The following is a 23,565-nucleotide window of genomic DNA, read 5'->3' on the forward strand; positions in this document are numbered from 1 at the left end:
CAACTGAGGACCATGCAGTTATTTTGATACCTGATACTTTGTACGTGTCCTGTTGATTCTCTCCAAAAGCTGTAGCATCTTTTCTCTCCGATATGGACATTTCAGTGATGTCCTGGCAAGAGTCTTCCGTTGTGTTAACACCACATTGGCTCTTGTAATCTGGAAAATTTGGCCTTTGTTCTCAGAATGCTCTTGATCTGTTGGAATCCACTGCAAGACATGTGACCATTTCTTTGCTCACATTCAGTACTGGTATGTTAGGTCTTTGTCAAAAACATACCTGCATATGAATTAAAACATAAAGACGAGGGGCACCTGGGTGGCTCAGTCGGTTAAATGTTTGATTTCGGCTCAGGTCACGATCTCACGGTTCAAGGGTTCAAGCCCCGCATCAGGCTCTCTGCTGTCAGCGCAGAGCCTGCTTCAGATCCTCTGTTCCCCCCTCTCTCTGCCCTTCCCCCACTTGCACTCTCTCTCAAAAATAAATAAACATAAAAAAAAACAGACGAATTTATTGCAGGGCTTTCGGCCTGCAAACCAGGTAACTCAAGGCTCCAAAAGCAATCAGTTCCAAGTTGCTCACAGACTAAAGGACACTTACAAAAGTTGTTTTGCTTTTTCAGCTGATTGGTTACCTAGTGGTCTTCTTTCTTATTTGGATCAGGGTAGTGGAGTCGGGGAGTGGGGGGGGGGGGGGGGGGGGGGAGAAGTCCAGAGAGAGAGTGAACAGACCCGGCGTTTGGGGGCTGGCTGGTGTCTTCTGCTGACTTCTAACAAGAGCTTTCAATTCCTGTAAGGTTAAGTTTCCTTTACGCGCCTGCGCTGATGGTGTACATTTTGTCCCTGACATAAGTGACTCCGTTTTAGTCCGGTTCTACACCATCAGGCTGGTGAGATTCCCCAAGAAGTCTCTTTCTGCTCTGCTGCTGCCTACAGGATAGGAGCCCTTTTACCCAGCTGCAGACCTTACACACGGAAGGCTGAATGCGGCACACCTCCCTTCAGGGCCCACTGGGCTGGGGCAGGCACAAGCATCCCACCGTGTGTTGTGGGGGGTCCTGGCGATCCCGTGACCTGGCTCTCCGCCGGTCCTCACACTCTCACCCTCTTTCACGGCCACTTCTAAAGTCCCTGGAACTGCCGACTCCAGAGCCTTTGGGAGCTTGGCAGTAAAGTCAGATTCTCAGATATGCTCCCTTCTTACAAGGTCGTTTTCTCAGATGTGTCTGTATTAGTTACCATTCATCTATTTTCTTGAGGTTCCAAAATGTGTTGCCATTCAGTCATCTTAAGGGATTTATACTTTTTTTAAAAAAGTGAAATTTCCTATCATTTTAACAGAATTTCAGAAAGGAGTTCTGGCAAACAGCCACACCTACCATACAGGAGACTGGAAAATGAAGACTATTCTGGGAATTTAAGCGTCCAGCTAAAACTGTGGGTTCTATTATCACAGATAAAAAAATAGACAGTGAAGGAAAACTAGCAATTGTGCCACACAAATTGAGCTGGTTTTGAGACAGAGACAAGCCACCTTTTCAGTAGAGCAGGAGGGGTGTGTGTGTGGGGGGGGGGGGGGGGGGCGGGGGGGGAGGGGGATCGGGGTGAAGAATGAAGAAAATATCTGAAATCACACACACAGAGAACGTGCTAGAGCATCACTGAGATATGAATAAATGTCTTTATTTAGTTCATCCATTCCTGGGTTCATCCCTCCCGCTGTCAAAATAAGTCACGTATAACATGGGCCCAGAGACCATGGTTTTTCCCACAGTTCTCCAGCACCTCCCCCCTGCAGAGCACTGTAGGGATGTCACCTTACTTGAAAGCCATGGGTTTCAAACACTTTAGGGGCACGGTCTCTTCAAACTGGAAACCCCACTAAGTAAAACAGGTTCCATCCAGCAGTATAAGCCTGTGCCACACTCTGGGAGCCTCCCTACAACACAGCAAGATCCTTCAGGGCAGCTCCCAAAAGTCCCTCCTTCCATATTGTTAGAAACTTTCCAGAGAGAAACTTTCCCGAAATGTGTATTCAAAGATTTCACAAGACCCATTTCTACCCATTGAGATAAACAGTCCCCCAAATTAAGGCATGGGCAGGGTGAATTAAAGGGTAATACAGCATTTCTTAAAGTTACAACAACGTATTGAAGACGTTCATCACACTTAGAGAAACTCGTCACCAGGCACAAGGGCAGGCACAGTCACGGTCCCCGCTGCTGCGGGGGACACTCATTCATCACCAAAGCGGAAGGGAGAAGCAGGCCACGGTGAACACACCCTGCAGCACGCCTCCGGGCACACTGGCCCCCTGCCTGTCACACTCTTGTGCCCAACACCCAACAAGCACCGGGAGCCGTGCAAACGGAGCCGAGCAGGGACGCTGCTGTGGTGTCGTACGTACGGGAAAGCTGTGTGCACACCCACCATACTCCAAATGCATTTGTGCACATCTGGAAGCAAAACAACTTAAAAAAAAAGATCCCCACGTATTCCAGACACTGAGCAATTACGTGTTAAGGCAACAGAAGTCACCCCTTCTCCCTGCCTCACTCCCCCATCTGATTGTCTGTCCAGAACTTATCGTACATGTCGTGTACGTCACTACCCTCCACTTCAAAATCCGCACGTCCCTCCGTGGACACGATCCCACAAACCATTAATGACTGCACATCAGTTACTCTACTCCACACCAAGGGGGTCAGGCTGGGGGTGGAGGGGAGGATTAATGAGTAAGCCAGAGACAAAGAGGTCACACGGCCAAATGAGGCACTCCCAGCGAGCAGACACAAGCCGGAAGGGAATCCAGACCCCTCAGCACCGGTCGCTGAGTGCCCGGCAGGCACAAGACCCACCACTAGCGTCGTCACCAACATTCAGCCGTGCCACAGGCCCCCAGGGCCTGAGGTAAGGGCAGTCGTCGCTGAGAAGGCCCGAGAAGGCCTCGCGAAACTTCCCGGGTGTGCTTCTCACAGACCCAGGAAAAGGCCAGAGGCCTATCACCACAGGGAGCTTCCGTCACTGCCAGGACGTAAGCACGCACTTCCTAACGCCGCACGTGGTGATCGTGAGATCAGCGGGCAGCAGAAATGCTGTGATGCCCTCCCGTCAACAATGTATAAGCTGTTAGAAGAGTCTGAGAGGAACTTCTCATCACCATGTAAACACACACACCATAGCTAGACTGCGGTTCCCTGACTTTGAGACCTAAGAGACTGGCAAACTTAGAAAGAAATTCTGGGGCTTGACAAAGAGCAGCCAATATATTATAACCAAGAGCATTTTAAAAAATAAAAATATTGCCCTATATTATCTCCTTGATTACATAAAAGTACATTTTATCACCCAAATTAGGAAGGTCATTATCTCAGAATAAAATATCCTTTAGGTCGAATAAACTTGACTTTGTACGTTATTTAACACATGTCCTTATCCTTGTGACCTGCCCAGAGCCCCCTGTGCCAAGGCCTACGCTGTGGGCTCCCATGACCTTCGTTGCCCCATGAGACACAAAGGACAAGCCCGATCCCCAAGGTCACAGACTCTTCAGCACCATCATCACCTCTAACGCATATCCGCTGAGAAGGAGGACAACAGTCACAGGGAAAGCAGTTTACAGTCACAGGGACCGCTCACGCACAAAGTGCCGTCACACGCTCTCTCACGCGTCCTCACGAAGTCCCGTGGGAAGGCACAGTCGACCGGCTGCCAGTGTGAGAGCACAGCCTCCACGTCACCTGGGACCTGCCTGGGCCACACGGCAGGGGGCGGAAAAGCACAAAGCGCGTCTCTCTCAGGCCGATCTCCCTTTGCTCAGGCCCACGCTCGTGGCACGGCACGTTCCTCTCCTCCTTCTGCCCCAACCTGTATTTACAGAACCAATTTGTGGGAGAGGGAAAAAAGAAAATAGGACGGCACTTAAGCCTGAAAATGGAAACACACTCAACATGAGGAAACTGCTAACTGTCCTCTTTTCAAAATCACCTGACAGGTGAGTGTTGACGGAACCTTAGTAAAGATCAAAACAGAACATCAAAAGCCAAGCATCGCTGCCTTAATCCCTTTCCGTGAGCAAGGCAGGGCATAAATAAATAAATACATAAATAACATAAATAACATGAAAAGGCACGGCTGGGCGTGACATCGATGGCTTTGGGAAATGTACTCAAAATCCCCACCCAGGATGCCAGAGCTGAATTCTCAGATATCGACGCTGCCCCGGACCCTAATCCCTGCCCATCTGTCCACAGCAGCCAAGGGCCCTTGTGTGGGGACAGTAAGGACACTCCTGGGACCAGGCTGGCGGGACACCAGCTCCTTCCCATTGGTTCGCTGTGCCCCTCCCTGGGGACGACTCTGGGCCCAGCCAGGCAGCAGCCTCATCACCACATTTCCTTGCTACCCCGGACTCGGGTGCCCCATGCCACAGAAACGCGATTTTATGAAGTGTTCTGACACTTACTCTCTCTTCTCCAGGATCCTATCCTTGCCAACAAAAGGAAAGGAGGCTTTAGTACAGTGTCACTCAAAACAGGTAAGAATGACCTTAAGCAACTATCCCTGTTTTCAGATTTGTGTTTGGCAGCAGAAGTTTCAAACTAGAGGCTGAACCTCAAAGTTGCTAGGATTCCGAAACAATCAGCAGAGTCTGGCTGATCAGACCTGTCCTCCTCAAAGGAAATGCTGAGGCCCCAGTCCCCTGCAGACTGCCCTGGGGCACAGCGACATTCTAGGGGCAGAGTGGGAGACACCCCGCCACCCCACCCCACCCCACCCCACCCCCGACTCATGCTACCTCCCTGGCCAGGTCTGGGTGAGGCCCAACTATGAGGATCAACTCAGTCCATTCCTTTTAGAAAGACCCTGGGAAAATGGTTCCACCCCCCAGAAACCAGCCCTGCACCTGCTCCACTGGGCAATGGATGCTGACAACACTCTGTGCTGGGCCCCTGGCTCCGTGCAGCCTGAAGGTTGCGCCTACAGGTGCGAGACCTCTGCACTGGCCGCATGCCCAGGTGCTGCTTTCCAGAAGGTCCGAGAACGGAGCTACCCTCCTACCCTGGGCAGGGCTGGAGAGGCCCTGCCCCTCACAGGCCTCCGCAGAAAGCACCCAGCGGGGCAGACCCCGTGCGTGCCCCGAGTCCGGACGCAACTCACCCAGAGAACCCGGGCCGCAAGGGGACCCAGAGCCGGAAGAGCTGAGAAGTGAGGTGAACTACCACCTACTCCGGACTCCTCTCTCAGGCCTACCAAGGTGACCAGCCACGGCTTTCACACCTCCAGTGACACGCTGTCCCTACCAGCATCCAGTCCACCCACGGGGCGCTCAAGCTCCCCTGTGCCCAGGCAGAGCCCTACCTCCCCGAGGGCCTGGCACAGCCCGTGGGCCTGCTCCCACCCCGAGTGCACAAGGAGCACCCCCAACCCTTCTCAGCGGAAACCCTGGCAGCGCTCGGCCGCGGCTCTAATGGCGCTGGTCCCCAGCTACCCGCACCCGCAGCTCCCGGCTCGGCACGCGCCAGCCATCCAGGGTCCCAGGTCTTTGGTGGCGGCACACAAGCCCAATCTCGGGCTCGGACAGCCATCCCACACTGACACCACGCACGGCCAGAGCTTGTGACAGGATCACTTCGGCCGCATAAAGCCTCCAGTGACTGCGTCTCCCCTCTGAACCATCCAGCGACTCCTCTGCCCTCAGACCTGACGCAGGCACCCGCAGGTCACGGCACGGCTTTCCGGTGGAGCCGTCCACCGCACACAAGGCGGGGCTTAGAATTCTCTCCCCGACCGCATACGACAATGACCGACACCGCCTGTCTGCTGGGCTACGACATACAACGCTGTTAGTCATTAAATAAACCTGTATCATTTATCAGTGCAACTGTTACAAACAAGGTATCTCTTCTTACAGAATATCTACACGCAGATTGGCAATCTGCCCATTTCTAAAGCCTTCTAAAGGTTAGAGTCGCCACGATTCCACACAATGGTCCTCGGAGGCTTCAAAGTGCCACATGTGGTTTCTCCAGAAGCAGCATCTCCTGGAGGGGCTCTGCAAGGGCAGCCGGCGGCCCGTCCCGCCCCACCCCTGTGGACACAGCCGAGCCGCACAGCCCAGGTGGGAGTGAGCCCTGCCCACAACCGCAGCCTTGGGGATGGTGACCCGGCTCATGTCACCTCCCGGCACCCCAGCAGGCCGGCGGAGGCCCTCTGACCTCACCGCTATCCCCGTCCTCGGGTTCTAGGAGCAATGACCAAGACGTTCGGTCCCCAACGGTGAAGACCAATCAACCAAACGCCGCATGTTTTGTCCTCTGGACACCAAGCAACTGAGACTGTGGAACCACCCGGAGGACGACCGAGTCTCCCCGGCCCGGTGCGCGCAAGGACTAGGAGGCAGCGCCGCGGGGACTCCCTCGTCGGAACTGGCAGTGAATGCTGTTGGAGCGGTCCTTGGTCCGAGTGTAGGCGGTCAGTTTACTGGCTACTTCTTCGGTGTGCGCCTCCCAAGATCAATCCCCGTCGGGAAGCTCCTCAAAGAGAAGCCGCGAGACCCGGTGGCGCAGTGCCGGGCACGGTCAGTATCAGGACAGGGGCAGCGCTGCGGAAAGTACCTCTTTAGATGGTGAGCAAACGCAGCACTGAGACAACACAGCCGATCCGTGAGGCCAGGGGACCCTCGTGCAGTGAGGACAATTAACGGAGGACACCGCCACCACGAGAAGACAACGCTCCAGTGGCAAGGGAGGGCCGTGTGTAGACAGGTGCCACAGGCCACGCCGGGGGGCAGGGAAAACCACCCAGCACGTCCATGAACTGCGTTCCAGAGCTCTACTTTTCCACCAAACTCTCCTTGCCTTTAGGCATTAGAAGGCTTGAATCAAACAACTGAATGGAGAAGTACAAACATCGGCAGAAGTACAGTTCTGGAAAGTGCTAGCCGTCCTCCCTGCCGGAGCTAGCTATCCGCAGGCCTCCGACCTCAGCCCGTCCTTGCACACGCGGCACGGCCCATTTCGTTAATATGCGACTGTGAGAATCCAAAACAGAGATACTGAGGAAGAGCGAAATTAGGTTTTGTATGAACTTTTCAGCCGACAATGACCCAAGGACTGTCCGGTGCCCCAAGCACCCGAGATGGAGTTACAAGCCGTGGGAACAAGGCCGTTTCTGCTTTACCAACAGCCAAATGGGACTCGGTCAGAGGACAGGGGGTGGTTGGTTCACAGGGGCAGGACCCGGGGTCCGCTTTCACCGCAGTCACCTTCCTCTTCGCGCAGTCGACCGCTGCATCTGAGCTCTACTCGTAGAGCAGAAACTTTTTGATGGGGTCCGGCAGAGGCAGCGAGGGAATCAGATGGAGTCGGTATTTGCCAAGAGCTCTTCTCACAGCCACCCGGCACAGGTGCAGCAAGGTCCTGGGGACACCTGGAACGCCATGGGAGAGAGGGACAGAGAGGGAGGGAGGTTAATTCCTCTCCTAAGCCTGAAGACGGAAGGCTGGCTGCGACTGACAGAACGCACTGACGCTCACTGCCAACCGGCCAGCTTCACGGGGGACAGGGCAGTCCCTGGCGAGGAAGGTCTTGTCACCTGCTCCTCCCCCGCCTGCCCAAGGGGCGAGAGCTTCATTCCCCGGGGCCCCTGCTCACCGTGACGGCCCCTCCTTGACCGCGTTTCGTTTCCTAGGGAGAAACAAGGGCCGACTACAGAAGGCCCCGCCAGGTGTCAGCAAGTGACCCACACGCGCTCAGTCAGCCTCCGCGCTCGGCCATGTCCAGAAACTCCAAGGGGGCCAGGACACACAGGCCAAGCAGTACGTGAGGCGTGCGGGCCCACAATGCTGCTCTGGGACAGGAGAGCCCAGCCACGGCTGTGCCCCGTGGAGCGGGCAGGACGCAGGAGGCTCCACTCCCCCGGGGCGGCTCCCGCTGGCCACCCACCAACTCTTCCGGGGAAGCCCCGGCAGGAGCGGGTTCTAATGACAGCCTTCGGAAACCCCAACGACAAAAACACAACAAACCAAAGTTCTGTGAGAGGTAAGGGTGGGGGCAAAGGTATTCAACCCAGATGCCCTGGAGACCCAGGCGAGAATGAGGCCGGGCGCGGGCAGGTCGCAGAGGGCACGCAGCAGCCTGCAGAGGCGCACAAGGTCAATTTCTGAGTCCCAGAGACGGACTCTGGCAACAAGACCAAGCCCCGGATCAACTGCAAACAACCTATCGATTTGTTAATTCGTTAGCAAAACCGTTCTTCCGAAACAAGCGCACGATGGGCTTTATCCTAACAAAAATCAGAGGTACCACACAATAAAAACAACATATTTGTGTGGAACCGAAGAAGGGGGTGAGGACCCCTGGAGGAGGCAGGGCCGGCAGTCTGGTGTCAGGCCAACATTTAAAAACCGTGTGTCAGGGAGAGAACTGGGGGGCCACAGAGCAGAGCAAAGGGGCAAAGAGCACATAATTTCAGGCACTCTGAGAACACGCGCTTCCACGGATGTCTTTGTATCGACTCCTGGTGTCTAGGACTTTGAGAAGGAAAGACCCGTCTGGAAGCACTCGCGAAAATTCCTAGCCGTAACTGAAGACTCTGACTAAGCGCTCAGTTGGAGGCTTTTTTCATCCCTGCCACTCGACTCCTTCAACCGACCCAAACAGCCTGCGAGTCAGAACGGAAGTCGGGCCACTTACTTCTGGCCTCTTTAAAGACCTGCAGTGCCTCGGGGTCCACCTTCCTTCTGCCTCTCGACTCCGGGCCCAAGGAGTCCCACGTCACCAGGCTCAGGTTGGCTCCAAACTCCACAAGCAGGCTCACGAAGGCGGCCTCGCAGCCGTGGCGCAGGACGGCGTCCATGACGCAGCCGGGGGAGCCCCTGTAGAAGCCCTGCGTGTTGACGGGGCCATTGCAGTTGAAGTCGGGGTTCGCCCCCGCCTGGAGAAGCAGCTTGAAGCACTGGAGGTTGTGGTAGGCCGCGCTGATGTACAAGGGGCAGACCACCAGGGAGGTGAGGCGCCGCGAGAAAGGGGGCCGGATGTCAGGAGTCAGGTGGTGGTTGACATCAACGTCAGCCCCGTACCTGCAGGGGAGGCACAGGGATAGTCAGACCCGGGTCGGCAGCTTCCCACGGCACCCTCGGGAGACAGCCCGACCTCTGTGAGCACCGGGGGGCCGCACAGGAGCCTCCACAGATCACGAGGGTCTCGTGACTTCCAGCAAAGGTAAGACAGCGGTTAAGAACTTGGAATCCACTCACGCAAGAAATTTACAAGGGAACTCTCTAAACCCTCTGAAGAGCCAACAATCCCACAGCTATTTCAACCACTTCAAAGCAAAGAAAAAGAAAGGAAAAACTCCAAAGTCATCTGATGAAATTGGCCAAACAATCCCAAAACCCGACAAAGGCCCCACCACAAACTACCAACCGATTTCAATTGTGAATATAAATTTAACAAGCCTCAATAAAATGTTAGCAAAGAGAATCCAAAAGTATATTAAAAAAGCAACGTACCATGACCTCATGAGGATTATTCCAAGAATGCAAGGGTAGTTCCAGTATTAGAAATTCCATTAACACAGTCCATCATATTCACAGAACTAAGGGGGAAATCACGATTATCTCTACAGGTGGGAAAAAAAACTTGAAGGCATGTGACAAAACTCAACACTACTGCAGGTTCGTAAATACTCAATAAAATTAAGAAGTGGTAGACATTTCCTTCTCCAGATAAGACCCAGATGTCGCAGTCTCACCTAATGGGGGGCAAACAGGGGCAGCTCTCCTCCTGGAGCCCACTCTCCTGCCTACCATCAGTCAGGCATTTTAAATAAAAGTATTAGTGCAACCAGACAAGAGAAAGCAATTAGCCAATTAAGATTAGAAAGAAAAAGAAAAACCTTCCCTATTTTCAGAAGGTATGATTATGTCTGGAAAGTCCTGAATAATTAATAAAAATACAATAAGCAAGGAGAGAATTTATTAAGTACGTTAATAAAGCTATAAAACCAATAGCCTTCATCTATACAAACAAAAACAAGTTCAAAAGCAAAACGGAAAAGACCTCATTTATGACAGCAAAATTAAAGTGAGATATCTAAGCATAAACCTAACGGTACGTGTCTAAAATGTGCATGAAGGAAGTTATAAAATACTACTGAAGGCATCACACAAGTAGCTCTCAGAAATGGAAACACCCACCACCGTTGCCTTGGCGAGGAAGGGTCTACATTAAGAGGTCAATTTTCCCTAAGTTTATTACATAAATGAAAATCCCATTCGAGAACTAAGTAAGTTCATTATAAATATAAACAAATAATAGTAACATCCCTGGAGTTATAGAAGTTGATTATAAAGGTCATTTGGAAGATCAAATAAGGAAAGATGTAAAAGCAAAGGTTTTTAACATGAAAATTAAAGAAAAACTTTTACATAGAAAAAAAAAAAAAAACCCAGCATAAGCAAAGTAAAGTAGTATGTACAAAATTAGGGGAATGTTGCAAAGGATTAATATCCTTAATATATAAAGAGCTAATAAACGGAAAAGATCAACTGCTCTATTGGAAATGAGCTAGAGAGGCTTAGCCATGTAAAAGGATGCTCAGCCTCACTCATAACACAAATGCAAATTAAAACTACCTTTACACCTGAAATCAATACAACATTATGTCAACTATAGTTTAAAAAAAGAAAAACGAGGGGTGCCCGGGTGGCACAGTCGGTTAAGTATCCAACTCCTGATCTTGGCTCAGGTCATGATCTCACGGTTTGTGAGTTCAAGCCCCACGTCGGACTCTGTGCTGATGGTGTGGAACCTGCTTGAGATCCTGTCTCTCCTTCTCTTTGCCCCTCCCCAGCTTGTGCTCGCTCGCTCTCAAAGTAAATAAAAGAAACTTTAAAAATTAAAAAAAAAAAGAAAACAAGAGAAACTACCCTGAGATACCACTTCTCACCTATCAGACGGGGATAAACCCAAAACTTTATTGACCAGGCTGTAAAGAAGCAAGAAGTCTCGTTCAGTTCTGGCAGCAATACAAAATGGAACCGTCCCTACAGCAGGAAATTTGGCAACAGCTGGCAAAGTTACGTATGCATTTACCCTCTGACCCATCCATCACACTCTTGGAGTCTATTCCCAAGATATATCTGCACAATTCTGAAAAGAAGCATGCACACAATTCATTGAAACATCATCCACAACGGCTGAAGGCAGGAAACAACGCACAGGTCCCTCAACAGGAGACCGGCTGAATACACTGTGCTCCACCTGCATAAAGCCGGGCTGTACCACAATGAAAAGGCGCGAGGAGTGTCGCTAAAGACTGCTCTGGAATGACCTCCAGAATACGTTTCACAAGTGAGAAAGGCAGGACAAAGTGCGTAGTATGCTACTGTTTATCTGGGGGAAAGCGGTTGCAACATGTACGTGTATGACACTCCTAGACACATCCACGCTAGGCTTACAACTTAACAAGGGGGAATAAACCATAAAAGTTTTTAAATGGTCATCTACAGGGGGGGCGCCTGGGTGGCGCAGTCGGTTAAGCGTCCGACTTCAGCCAGGTCACGATCTCGCGGTCCGGGAGTTCGAGCCCCGCGTCAGGCTCTGGGCTGATGGCTCGGAGCCTGGAGCCTGTTTCCGATTCTGTGTCTCCCTCTCTCTCTGCCCCTCCCCCGTTCATGCTCTGTCTCTCTCTGTCCCAAAAAAAATAAATAAAAAACGTTGAAAAAAAAAAATTAAAAAAATAAATAAATAAAAATAAAAAAAATAAATAAATGGTCATCTACAGGGGAGTCGAAGGAGACCAGCATAGAAGTTGCTAGACTTTTTAAATATACTTTGTTTTATAGATTTGATTTTGGAACCAGCTAAATCTATGTCGTGAAACAAATTAAATAGAAAGCAATCCCCAAAAATTAAAAGCAAAAGAAACCACTTTAACCCAACTGTGTAGCCACCTGGTGCCATCACGTCCTGCCTGCAGGGTGGCTCCTCTTTGCAAAACAACCAGACGATCCAGACCACTCCCAGCATCAGATTCACCTAGAAGAACCCAAGACAGGAAGCACAGCTTGCCAGTAGGACAGCTTCATGCAACACCCCCCGCTCCTAGATGGGCATGCTCACGGCGGTCCCTGAGCTAACCCTATGGCTGTCCGCGAGCTCTTCTCTTCTGAGGCCCGGTGACAGCCCAGACGTGAGGAAATGCATCTCTCACGGGACGGGTGCGTGGGCGGCCAGACCTAGAAGCCTCAATCTTCAGCAGGGCCCATCTCTAAACCATTCTACAAAGGCAGAGTCTTCAGGGTCCCCACAAGGGACCTGCCCTGGTCACTGCGCTCAGGGAAGTCCAAATACACACCTTACTGTCAAGATTTGGAGTTCCCCCAGCCCAAGTGCAAACTACCAACCCAGGTCACTTTAAGCAGAGGCCACTGATTAAAGCACAAAGGGTGGCCTGGCTCAGGTTATCAGTGTCCTGGCAAAGCTTAGAGGAGGTCTGCTAAAAAACAGACTGGCACAGGGTGTTAGAGCCCACGTGGGGTGAGGAGACATGTGTGGGAGGGGGCAGCAACATTAAGACATCGGTTATAGATGGAGGGACTGGCAAAATAAATAAATATGTTAAGGATAAGTAGAACCAGGCTTCTGTCGGAAAAGCCAATAATAAATCTGGAAAGGGAGAAAAGTAAGATGACCCCTGTGGTACCAGATTGGATTAGAAGTATTGGGGTGAACTCAACTGTCACTGTATTTAGAGACAGAAATACAGATAGAAATGTGTATATGTATGAGGCACCTGGGTGGCTCAGTCGGTTAAGCTTCCGACTTCAGCTCAGGTCATGATCTCACGGTGAGTGTGAGCCCCGCATCGGACTCTATGCTGACAGCTCAGAGCCTAGAGCCTGCTTTGGATTCTGTGTCTCCCTCTCTCTCTACCCCTCCTCTGCTCTGCTCAGTCTCTCTCTGTCTCTCAAAAATGAATAAATGTTAAAAATAAAAATAAAATTAAAATAAAATAAAATAAAATATAAAAAATAAAATAAAATAAAAAATAAATAAAATAAAATAAAATATAAAAAATAAAATAAAATAATAATAAAATAAAATAAAATAAAATAGAAAAGAAAAGAAACGTGTATAAGTAACCTTAGCTCTGTCCAGTCCAAGAGCCCGAAAAGAACAGCCCATAAGCAATAAACACTCCCAGTAACCAGATCTTGGCTTCTAAACACCATTCTCCACTAAAAAGAAGCCAGGACTCCTTGGAGAAATCTCTAATCCCAGAGCTAAGACAGGCACAGTACTAGATGAGCTTAGAATATATTGTTATAGGAGAAAGTAAGGAATTGTTCAAAGGATGTTGGGGGACAGGTCATAAGGACAAAGCTGGGTTCCAGTTTGACAGGGCTCCCTGTAGCCAAATTTAACACAATCTGAGCATCAAAATAATAAAGTAAGGGATTATTACTCACTGGGAAACCACAGGTCTAAGACAAATAAATGAATACAGTAAAAATCTGATAAGAAATAGGATAAACACGTGTTTCATGGTACCCCTCCACAAAATACTTACTAATTAAATAATTACAGAGGAGAAAAAGAATAGCTTTACAGTGGAGAAACGTGACAGACACCACCTTAATCAAAAGATCCAAGCGAACTCCAGCGGTAACGGGACAAGTGCAATCGGGTGCAACCTGATAGGGTGTGATGAGAAGAGCCCAGCCTCACCCCTGTGAGATTCCCGCCCAGCACGCACTCCCCGGCTCCCAGCTGAATCAGCACCTGCCTCCCTGAGCTTCCCCCACACAGCCCTGCAATGCCACACGGGCTCCATCAGCACGTGTCACTGAAAATAGGGAATCGTGGAAAGCAGTGACGACGGGCCAACGAGCAGGGGTCTAGGGCACGGGCAACAGCATCGTTCTCCACGGTTGGCCAGCAGTTGTGTTCTATCACCCGTCTCTTAAGCACTGTTCTGAGTGTCCGAAGGGACTCCTCCCTGAAACCGACACTCCTGCTCTCAGGCAGCACGGGCCTAAGGAAGAGGAAGGAGGGGCACACAGGCCGATGTGCTCACAAGATCATCCGCTGCCCCACGGATGCCACGTAGCATCGTCAGACACCACAAACGCAGACATCGCCTATCCTCTTAGACCACGGAAACATCCTAAAACACATACCAAACCAAGCAGAGACTGGTATTTCGTTTCACACACTCAATCAATTAAGAAAAAGAGAGCGCTCGATTTTACACAGTGATTTTTTTTTCCCTCCTTTTCTTGGGGATAGGTGTTCCAAACTGTTTGTAATTTTGGGCAATAGGACAATCTGGTATTAGCTGAGCTACGGGAGAGACAGCCCCTCATAAAAACATACTGGATAAGATCCAGTTCATTTTAATCCTGAATATTTTCCAAAATTCCCCTCCTGCTTTTAATATTCTGGCAAGGCTCCACCGGGACAACTCAGTGAATCAGTATAACTTTTGCACATACAGAAACACCACTCCTTACCTTTAAAAAAAAAAAAAAAAAAAAAAAACCATCAGCAACATATATCAAGGGAATTTAAAAGCAACAAAATGGAATTTACTTGCAGAGAAACAGCAAATTACAACGTGACAGCAAAGGGCCCTGCATATAAGGGACGATGACTCAAGGCAGGAGCTGACACTGTATATAGATTGTATTACTTGTTCAGTAACTGAACCACCCCGTTCCTATTTTCCAAGTCAATAAGTCAATTGCCTGGTAATTCAGAGAAAACTTTTTAGTATATGCTCTTGGTACCTCAGTGTAAAAGTAACGTCCTAGGCTCCAGTGAGGGAAGGAGAGGTCTACTAACAGTAACACTTTCTCAAACAGAGCATCTGTGTGTGGACTTCTGAAGGACGAGCCTGCAGCTAACCCAAAGCAGGTATGCATCGTGAACTGACTGAGATGCCTTCAAGGATTTCTGGAACCAAGATGAAATTTCACCGACCGATCCTACTCACGAATACTTCCAAATTAATGACTAACATTCTCCAAGATGCAAAGACAGGGGACTGAGGTGGCTTAGATCATCAAGCTAAAAATCCTTAAAAAGAAGGCAAAAAGCATCACAGCTTTATCACCTTCTAGCCAAACAACCATATTACCCTCATTTGTCTCTCCAAAAGCCAATTCTGTGGTCATTTAAAAAAATTTTTTTCTGATGGAGTAAATATATTGTCAGTACCTGGTTCAAAACCCACATTCTGCACTGGGCATGGGGGACGGCAGACCTCCTGCTCCTCAGAACCACCCCCACTGGGGCCTGGCACGATGGGACCCTTATAATCCTTTCCACACTGCAAACTGGCTACCTCAACTACACTCTGTCCAACCGCAGAACAAAATGCCTCCAGAGCAAGGCACGGAAAAAGGCACCTTGGTAGAAAGAAGTCACTGGAGGCAGAATATGAAAACGTAATCTTGTTCAGATTTTTAAAAAGGTAACTATTAGTACAATTAAAATAAGACCAAAAATAAGTAAGTTAATTAAGCAAGTAAGTAAGTAAAAGTAAGTAAGTAAATAAGACCATAAACCACGTAAAGTAACAGAAAGCGGGGCGCCTCGGTGGCTCAGTCGGCTAAGTGTCCGACTTCAGCTCAGGTCATGATCTCGTGGTTTGTGGGTTCAAGCCCCGCGTCGGGCTCTGTGCTGACAGCTCAGAGCCTGGAACCTGCTTCGGATTCTGTGTCTCCCTCTCTCCCTCTCTCTCTGCCCCTCCCCTGCTCACTTTCTCCGTCGTTCTCCCTCTCAAAAATAAAATTTTAAATAAAATTTTAAAAATGTTAAGTAAAATAAAATACAGAGAAAGCAAAGAAAATACAGATCATGGAACATGATACAAACTAAGGAACAGCTAAAAAACGAAAAGACAGACACAGACCTGACATCAACTATGGCAATAATGTTAACTCTATTACAAAAACAAAGAATCCCATACATGCAAAGAAGAAAGGTGAGCACCCAAAGAACCACTTAAACCCAGAGTAAAACTAAATGGCAGAATGCTATGTAAACGAGCCTTCAGTGAAACCTACAGTTACCTTTGGTTTCGATAATGTGCATACAACCCACAGGCAAGAACTTCTAGGGGCTCAATTAGCATCAAAACATAGGAAGCAAAAAATACTAGAAATAAAAGGGGACACTGACAAATCACAACAGTGATTAAAGACCAACAGACTTCTCTAAACTTGTGGCAGATCCAATGGCTAAAAATGTAAAAAAAAAGAGAGAGAGAGAGAGAGAGAGAGAGAGAGAAAGAGAAAAAAGAAAAAAGAAAAAAAGAGGGGCCATGAAACACAATTGAGGCTACCATACTGTACTACGCAAATAGAACACCCACGGTCATGTACTTTGTTCGAGCAACCACAACAATGTAGTTCGACATTAAAAAAATAATAAACTCAAAAGAATCCCCCAAATGCAAATTACACACTCTACATTACCTGTGCACAATACTATACAATTGGTTCATAAAAATTTGTATTCAACCCTTCTCCTCCATAGCCATAAGAACAAAGAGGAGAGCGACTTCAAAAATACCAATTTCAAAATGAGGAAAAAGCTTAGCAGATATGACCGAAGCTATAGGCAAAGACAAATTAATAATCTTGCAAGTTTACACTTCAAGAAGAAAAAAAATAATCATTCGATTGCAAAAGTTTGGGGAAAAATAAAGTAAGGCAAATGGGAAAAAATTAAAACAAATTAACCAGTAAGCACAAAAATAAGACAACTGATAGAGCTAAGAAGGAGCTGTTTAGAAAGACCTACAATAGACAAATCTTTTAACAAGCCTAACGTGAGACAGAGAGGGGCAAATACAGACAACAAGGAATGAGAACACGGCCACAGGAACTAGCAGCCATGGGGCCACCCCCCCCGCAGGGACCCGTGCGGGACAAGGGTGGCCGGGCCTCCGCAGTACTGACCTGATGAGGGCCTTCAGAATGTCAGCCCTGCCCACCCGCGAGGCGTGGTAGACTGGGGTGCTGCGGTGGTGCCGGCTTCCGTTGGGGTCGGCGCCGGCTTCCAGGAGGATCTGGGCGCTCTCCAGGTGCCCGTTCACCACAGCCACGTACAGGGCGGTCTGTCCCTTTACATCCACGAGGTCCACCTCGGCCCCTTTCCGGATAAGGAAGTCCACACAGTTGCCGTGGCCGGCAGTGGCCGCGATCCTCAGCGGTGTGCAGGGCAGCCAGCCGCAGCACCACACAGACTTCTCGTTGATGCGGCTAAGAAAGAACATAGGGGAGCCAGGCTGTGAGGGGCAGCCTGGAAAACTGACGAGCCGCTCGGCTTCCTCTCTTACTGGCACCTACATGAAACAGACAGCAGGAGGGCAACCTCTTCAGACGGACACTCCTGTGCTTTAAGAATGCCCCCACGTGCGTTGTTTTATGAAATGCTGGATCCGTGCACGTGGCAGAGCAGATCTGAAGGGCCCGTTCCACGGCAGAGGAAACTGAGGCACAGGCAGACAGATGGGCACTAGGGCTGAGATCTCAGATTTCCTGATTCTCGGTCCAGAGCTCTCTGCTCCACAAAGGGTAGACGGGTCTGCCCAGGGAGTCAGTGCAGGGTGGAGAGCAGGACACTCACCGGGAATGTGGGTCAGGGTCCCGAGGCCCCTTTTCACCAGCTACCAGCTGTGAAGGCCTGAGGTCAGGCCTCGGCATCGTCACTGGAGCCAGGCGACCACTGTGGTCCCTCTACCTGTGACACAGCACAAGTCACAGCCTGCAGGAATCACTAAGGCCACACGGGGCTACCCTCCTGGCCAACATCAGCAGAGGGAAACTGGCCAGACTCAGCTCTCATCAAAAGGGAAAATCAGGCCACGGTTCCCTGTCAAGGAGTGCCACGGCCATGCAGTCCACTGACCCACCACGTCCTCAATCAAGACGCGGTTCACTTCACGCTCCCGAGGCAGCTGTGACCAGAGCCTGGTGATCCGGATCACTGAAGCAGTGACGTGGAAATACGTAGTGGGCCAGGGGCTCCTCCTTCGGCGCACTGGCTTCCACAAGCCAAGGAGACCGAGGAACGCTCCAAGGACTCCTCATCAGAGAAGTACACAGCAACAGGAAAATATCGTCGAGACAGATTTACTAAACCCCAATATAAAAAAAGAAAAAAAAGTACTTGGAAAGCAGTATGAAAAGTCTAAGACCCAGCTGAACTCCGTCTCATTCTGTTGTTTTTATTGTTACCTCTGCAAATTCAAGCGTTTCTTTGGGCTTGAGTCATTCACGTTAAATATTCATGTGGAATCCATCCCGATGTCTTTGTATGATAAGCCTTCCTAGATATTTACAGCTTTCTTTTTTAATACTGCTATCTATTCTGAACAATAATGCTAAGACATTAGAAGTAGAAAAAGAAACCTACTCTTGTATTGTTAGAAATCCTTCTCTTGGGAGCTATTCATAAAATGTGGCATTAATTTCACCACTCATACGCAGGCTTTTCTTCTATCAACTTCCCTGAAGGGGAAACAGAAACACAGAGCATGAGGAGTTTCCGGTGGCAGGTCAGTTTCAAATCTAGCTGGGACTCCAGTCCTGGACACACAAAACAGAGAACCCCCGGAGGCAAGGAAGACTCTACGCTCTCCCAGGTGTCCCCAGTGGGAAAAAGGTAACATCAACGCTCCCGCTGCTATGAAGGAAGAGCCTGACGGGGTTGGAGAATCTGACGGGCAACACGCAGAGCTCTATGGACAGAGGGAATAAGAAGGTGAGCACAGAGCAGATCCCAGGAGGGTGAGACAGCTGACCTGAGACAGAGCCCCAGGCCCAGGAGGCAGACAACTGGGGACCAGAGAAGCCAGAGGAGAGCACATCAGGGGTGATGTATAAATGGGGTACATCAGGAAGTCCGCGCCCACCAAGGGGTAACCAAATGAAAATAACAAAGGGGAACTTATGTATACAGCTTAGGGTAAAAGGCCACGAAAGACTTGGGGGTGCCTGGGTGGCTCAGCTGGTTAAGCATCTAACTCCTGATCTCAGCTCAGGTCTTGATCTCAGGGTCGTGAGTTCAAGCCCCGCCTTGGGCTCCGTGCTGGGCGTGAAGCCTACTTTAAGAAAATTAAGAAAAATAAAAACTATTTAAAAAAAAAGAAAAAAAAAAGAGCCGCAAGAGACTTGGAAGGGGACAGGACCACTGTCGACGAGAGTAACAGTGCTGCCATCAGGATTACCATCAAGAAAACTGACACCAGAGAGGGCCAGAAGTTTCCAGGAAATATAAAGGTCAATGACAGAGCGAGACTTGAACTCAGGTCTCCCTACAAGTCTGACCATGCTTCCCCGGTCTCCTTTCTCCCCCTGGCCTGGAAAGCACCAGGGCCTTCACCTGCAGACCAGGGAGTCACATGGACCCCCGTGGATCACGCACTTCAGCTCCGCGCAGACCCACGGGGCCCAAGTACCGGGCCAGCCCCAGGACAGTGACGCTCACCTCCGGTAGCTGTCCTCTTGCAACAGGCTCCTGAGGGTCTGGAGGTCCCCCACGTAGGCTGCATCATGGAGCCTTGTGTCCTCACAGTGCTCCAGCGGATGGTCACAAAACTGCTCCCTCAGCCACTCCTTCAGATTAGGACCTGCACTGAAGAGAGGGGCTCCTGTCAGCCAGGGGAAACCCTGCCAACACCAGCCAGGAGGGGGCGCCATCTGCAGCGAGCCCTTTGTCCTCTGGCTACGGGACCCCTCAAATGCTCAACAACAAATCATTCCCGTGCTCCAGAAAAACAGAGAAATACAGAAAGTTTCCCGTAATGAAAGAAGCACATTCCCGACGCCAAACCTGGCAAGGGCAAGAATTTTAAAAACGCTGGTGGGGGGGGAGGTAAGGAGTCAACCGTACTGAAGGATACAGAAGATCCTACATAAAATATTAGCAAGGTTCAATTTAAAATACATATCAAAAAATCCACCATAGGGGCGCCTGGATGGCTCAGTCGGTTGAGCTTCCGACTTCAGCTCAAGTCATGATCTCGCGGTCTGTGAGTTCGACCCCCACGTCGGGCTCTGTGCTGACAGCTCAGAGCCTGGAGCCTGCTTCGGATTCTGTGTCCCTCTCTCTCTGCCCCTCCCCCACTCATGCTCTGTCTCTCTCTGTCTCAGAAATAAATAAACATTTTAAAAAAATGTTTTTTAAATCCACCATAATATCACTCTACCTATCCCAAGAATGTAGGAGTGTCTTAATATTGGAAAAAACCATACGATCACCTTCCGTATTACAGAAAGACACTTGCCCTTGGCAAAATTCAACAGCCAAACAAATGCGGCTGTTTGTAACAAGCTGACCTGGGTAATGACCTCAGAGGAGTCTACGTGAGTAACTCATCAGCCGGTAACCTAAGATGGGGGCACTTCACTAAATATAAGTTACACCTCGGTAAGAAGGAAAATTTAAAAATATGTGCATATAAATAGAAGGCCAGCCTCGCGTAATAGACTATAAACCTGGAAAATAACAAAGACTAGAAGCGGTGAGCACATACCATGCACCCGGGTTAAGAGTCGATGCTAGGAAACTTTTTTTTTTTTTTTAGTATTTTTTTTAACGTTTATTTATTTTTGAGACAGAGAGAGACAGAGCATGAACGGGAGAGGGTCAGAGAGAGGGAGGGAGACACAGAATCCAAAACAGGCTCCAGGCTCTGAGCGGTCAGCACAGAGCCCGACGCTGGGCTCGAACTCACAGACTGTGAGACTGTGACCTGAGCTGAAGTTGGACACTTAACCCACTGAGCCACCCAGGTGCCCCAATGCTAGGAAACTTTTAAATGGTACCACATAAATTAAGAGGTTTAACAAATCTCTTGGGGGGGGGGGGTATTTATTCTTTTAATGTTTATTTACTTATTTTGAGAAAGAGAGCATGCCAGCAGGAGAGGGGTAGAGAATCCCAAGCAGGCTCACAAACCCGTGACATCATGACCTGAGCCGAAACAAGAGTCAGACGCTTAACCGGCTGAGCCACCCAGGTGCCCCATCTTCGGGGTTCTTATATGCAACACAAATATCATAAAAGTTTATCTGGAAATAGGAATGGGAATCATTTTTTTTCAGCACATATGACACGAAATCTACCCTACCAGTTAGTTAACAGAACTGATTATTTGTCATCAGAATAAAAACATAAACAGAATCCACTGCTCAGGAAAGACCTTAATATAAAGATAAATGGGTGTCGAAATCTGTAAGGGATAGAGAGAGTAGTTGCTATAGACTGAATGCTTGTGTCTCCCCCAAAATATGTTGGAATCTTAACCCCCAAGGTGATGGTTTGAAGAGGTAGTGACTTTGTAGGTGACTGGCTCATGAGAGCAGGACCTCCATGAATGAGGTTAATGCCATTATTAAGAGAGACCCCAGAGAGCTCCCGCTCACCCCCCACCACGTGAGGACAAGGCACTGCTGCTGTCTATGAACCAAGAAGCAGGCCTCCCCCCAAGAATCCGCTGGGGCCTTGGTCTTGGACTTCCCAACCATCAGAGCTAAGAAAAATAAATCTCTATTGCTTTTAAGCCACCCAGTAGTATATGGTATTCTGTTATAGCCTGAACGGACTATAAGTAGTCAACAAATTTGTAAAATCAGATACCTACTTCAAATTCTCGAGTTTTTCACCTGACACTAGAGCTCAGAAATAATCTCCAGATAATCAAGAGTCCTGCATACAACATCACAGACAGGGAGGGGCGTAAGGAAAGCGCACGAACTCGGCTCCCTGCATTCAAGTTCCTGCCTTGCCACCCTGTTCCAGCATGCGAACAGGCACAGAAGGACACCCCTCCGCAGGTGCACTCCTTCCAACGATGAAGTCGGTTTTTATATTCAAACCGTATCTCTTCTGAATACCTACTGTATACAAGGCTTGGCCCTGGCACAGTGGGGGTGACGAATGTTTCCTTGCCCTTCAGGACTCAACGGATCACTGGCAGATGGGCAGGGCAGCAAGGGTTCACAAACACATGGGTCCCTCAAGCTGATCCCACAACACCTGTGGCAGATCAACAGGCAGGCCCCAAGGAACCCTTAGGGCCCCCCAAACTCTCCTCCACTGCAGTAACCCACAGTCTCACCCCACAGAGTGAAAGAGTTCAAAGCAGGAGGGGGTAAGATGCAGAAAACATAGAACAAAGCCTGACAGGTTAAGTGGGGGGCCATGGACTTTTGCTAGGTTCTTCTCCGGGCCTCCCCTCGCTGGCCGCTTTTCAACCCGCTCCCTGGCCCAGCTCAGTGCAGCCTCCTCTTCCCCAGCTCCAGATCCCAGGATAACTTCAAGTTTGTGCTTTTCCGATCAGCTTCTCCACTGTCAACGCAATTACTCCGCAGAGCACTTAGACCTTCACTGGACATTTCCGCGGCCCCTCCACTCCCGGGCCTGCAACACTCCAAATAACAAAACAGCACTGCACAGATACAAAAGAGCCCTGTATACAGGGGCAGAGCAGCCTTTCTTCCACACGGCTCCCGTCCCTACTGGGAAGGGGCCCTCAGACCTCCTCTCAGCCCGTTCCTCTCCCTCAGGCCGAAATGACAGCCCAGGCACCAAAGTCCTGATACCTGAGGTCAAAGTCAGTATCAGCCGAATCTCAGGATGGAAGGCGCTTTGTCTGACCTGCCCCGGTTCGCTGGGCTGTCCCCCGCCCAGGCAAGGTCTGGCCTGCAGGAGTTCCTCAATAAACGTCTGATGGAAGAATGGAGGGATGAAAAGGCCCACTTGAGCCAGTCTCCAGGTGTAAGAAACTCTCGGGAGACGAACCCGTAAAGTGCAGAGCACACAGAAGCACTCGGTAGGCAGGGCAAACCCAGACAACTGACACGGAGGAAATCCCGCCACAGGTTAGGACGAGCCTCTCCTCTCCTGTGCTTAGGAGGAGGGTCTCAAGGTGGAAACCCTAAGTCTGAGGGCTATTGAGGGAGGTCGCCGTGAGCCTTCCTAGCTGCCTCCTCTGCCGGTGGGCCCCTGGACATGCTGTGTCACGAAGAGCTCGCTGGGGACGGTGTTATCGCTGTCCCTTGCCTGTGCGTGTGATGTACCTCCCCAGGCAAGCCGTGGGTGGCGGGGCGGAGAAAAAGACACCTGCCCTCCGGAGGGGCTGGCCTCTGGGGGCTTTCCTGACCCGTGCGTTCGGAGCTGGGAGATGATCCATGTCCTACTGTTACAGTTGGGGTCCTATCACATCCCCACCGGCTCAGGAGCCGGCAGTTAGAAAAGCAAGTTCCACAGGACAGTAACTCCGGCGCGAGGACGTCCTCGCGAGGCCGAGGAGCGGGCACACGCAGCGGCCGGGCCGCCCCGCACGGAGAGCCGCGCTGACCCGCCCCCGGCGGCAGGGCGCGGCTGCGTGGGCCCGGCCGGCGGGGGACGAGGAAGCACGGCCCGGGCGCGGCCGCCGCGTCCCCCCCCGCGGGGACGCCGGACCCTGCCCTCCGCGGCCCCACTGGGGACCTATCACATCCCCACCGGCACAGGAGCCGGCAGTTAGAAAAGCAAGTTC

At 50.2% G+C, this 23,565-nt stretch overlaps 1 protein-coding gene across 1 annotated transcript in view; it reads right to left on the reverse strand.

Annotated features, from left to right (window-relative positions):
• Window positions 1-1,662: 1,662 nt before the first annotated feature.
• ASB1 (ankyrin repeat and SOCS box containing 1) overlaps window positions 1,663-23,565 on the reverse strand; it is a 22,721-nt gene continuing 818 nt past the window's right edge. The window contains exons 2-5 of the mRNA XM_049614558.1: window positions 19,509-19,650; window positions 16,976-17,278; window positions 8,697-9,082; window positions 1,663-7,431 (exon numbers count right to left, since the gene is read on the reverse strand). Of these exons, the coding sequence (XP_049470515.1) occupies window positions 7,304-7,431; window positions 8,697-9,082; window positions 16,976-17,278; window positions 19,509-19,650 (959 nt within the window). The 3' untranslated portion in view covers window positions 1,663-7,303. The remainder of the gene's footprint in view (window positions 7,432-8,696; window positions 9,083-16,975; window positions 17,279-19,508; window positions 19,651-23,565) is intronic.

The sequence above is a fragment of the Panthera uncia genome (genome assembly GCF_023721935.1).
Source record: "Panthera uncia isolate 11264 chromosome C1 unlocalized genomic scaffold, Puncia_PCG_1.0 HiC_scaffold_3, whole genome shotgun sequence".
Taxonomy (NCBI): Eukaryota; Metazoa; Chordata; class Mammalia; order Carnivora; family Felidae; genus Panthera; species Panthera uncia.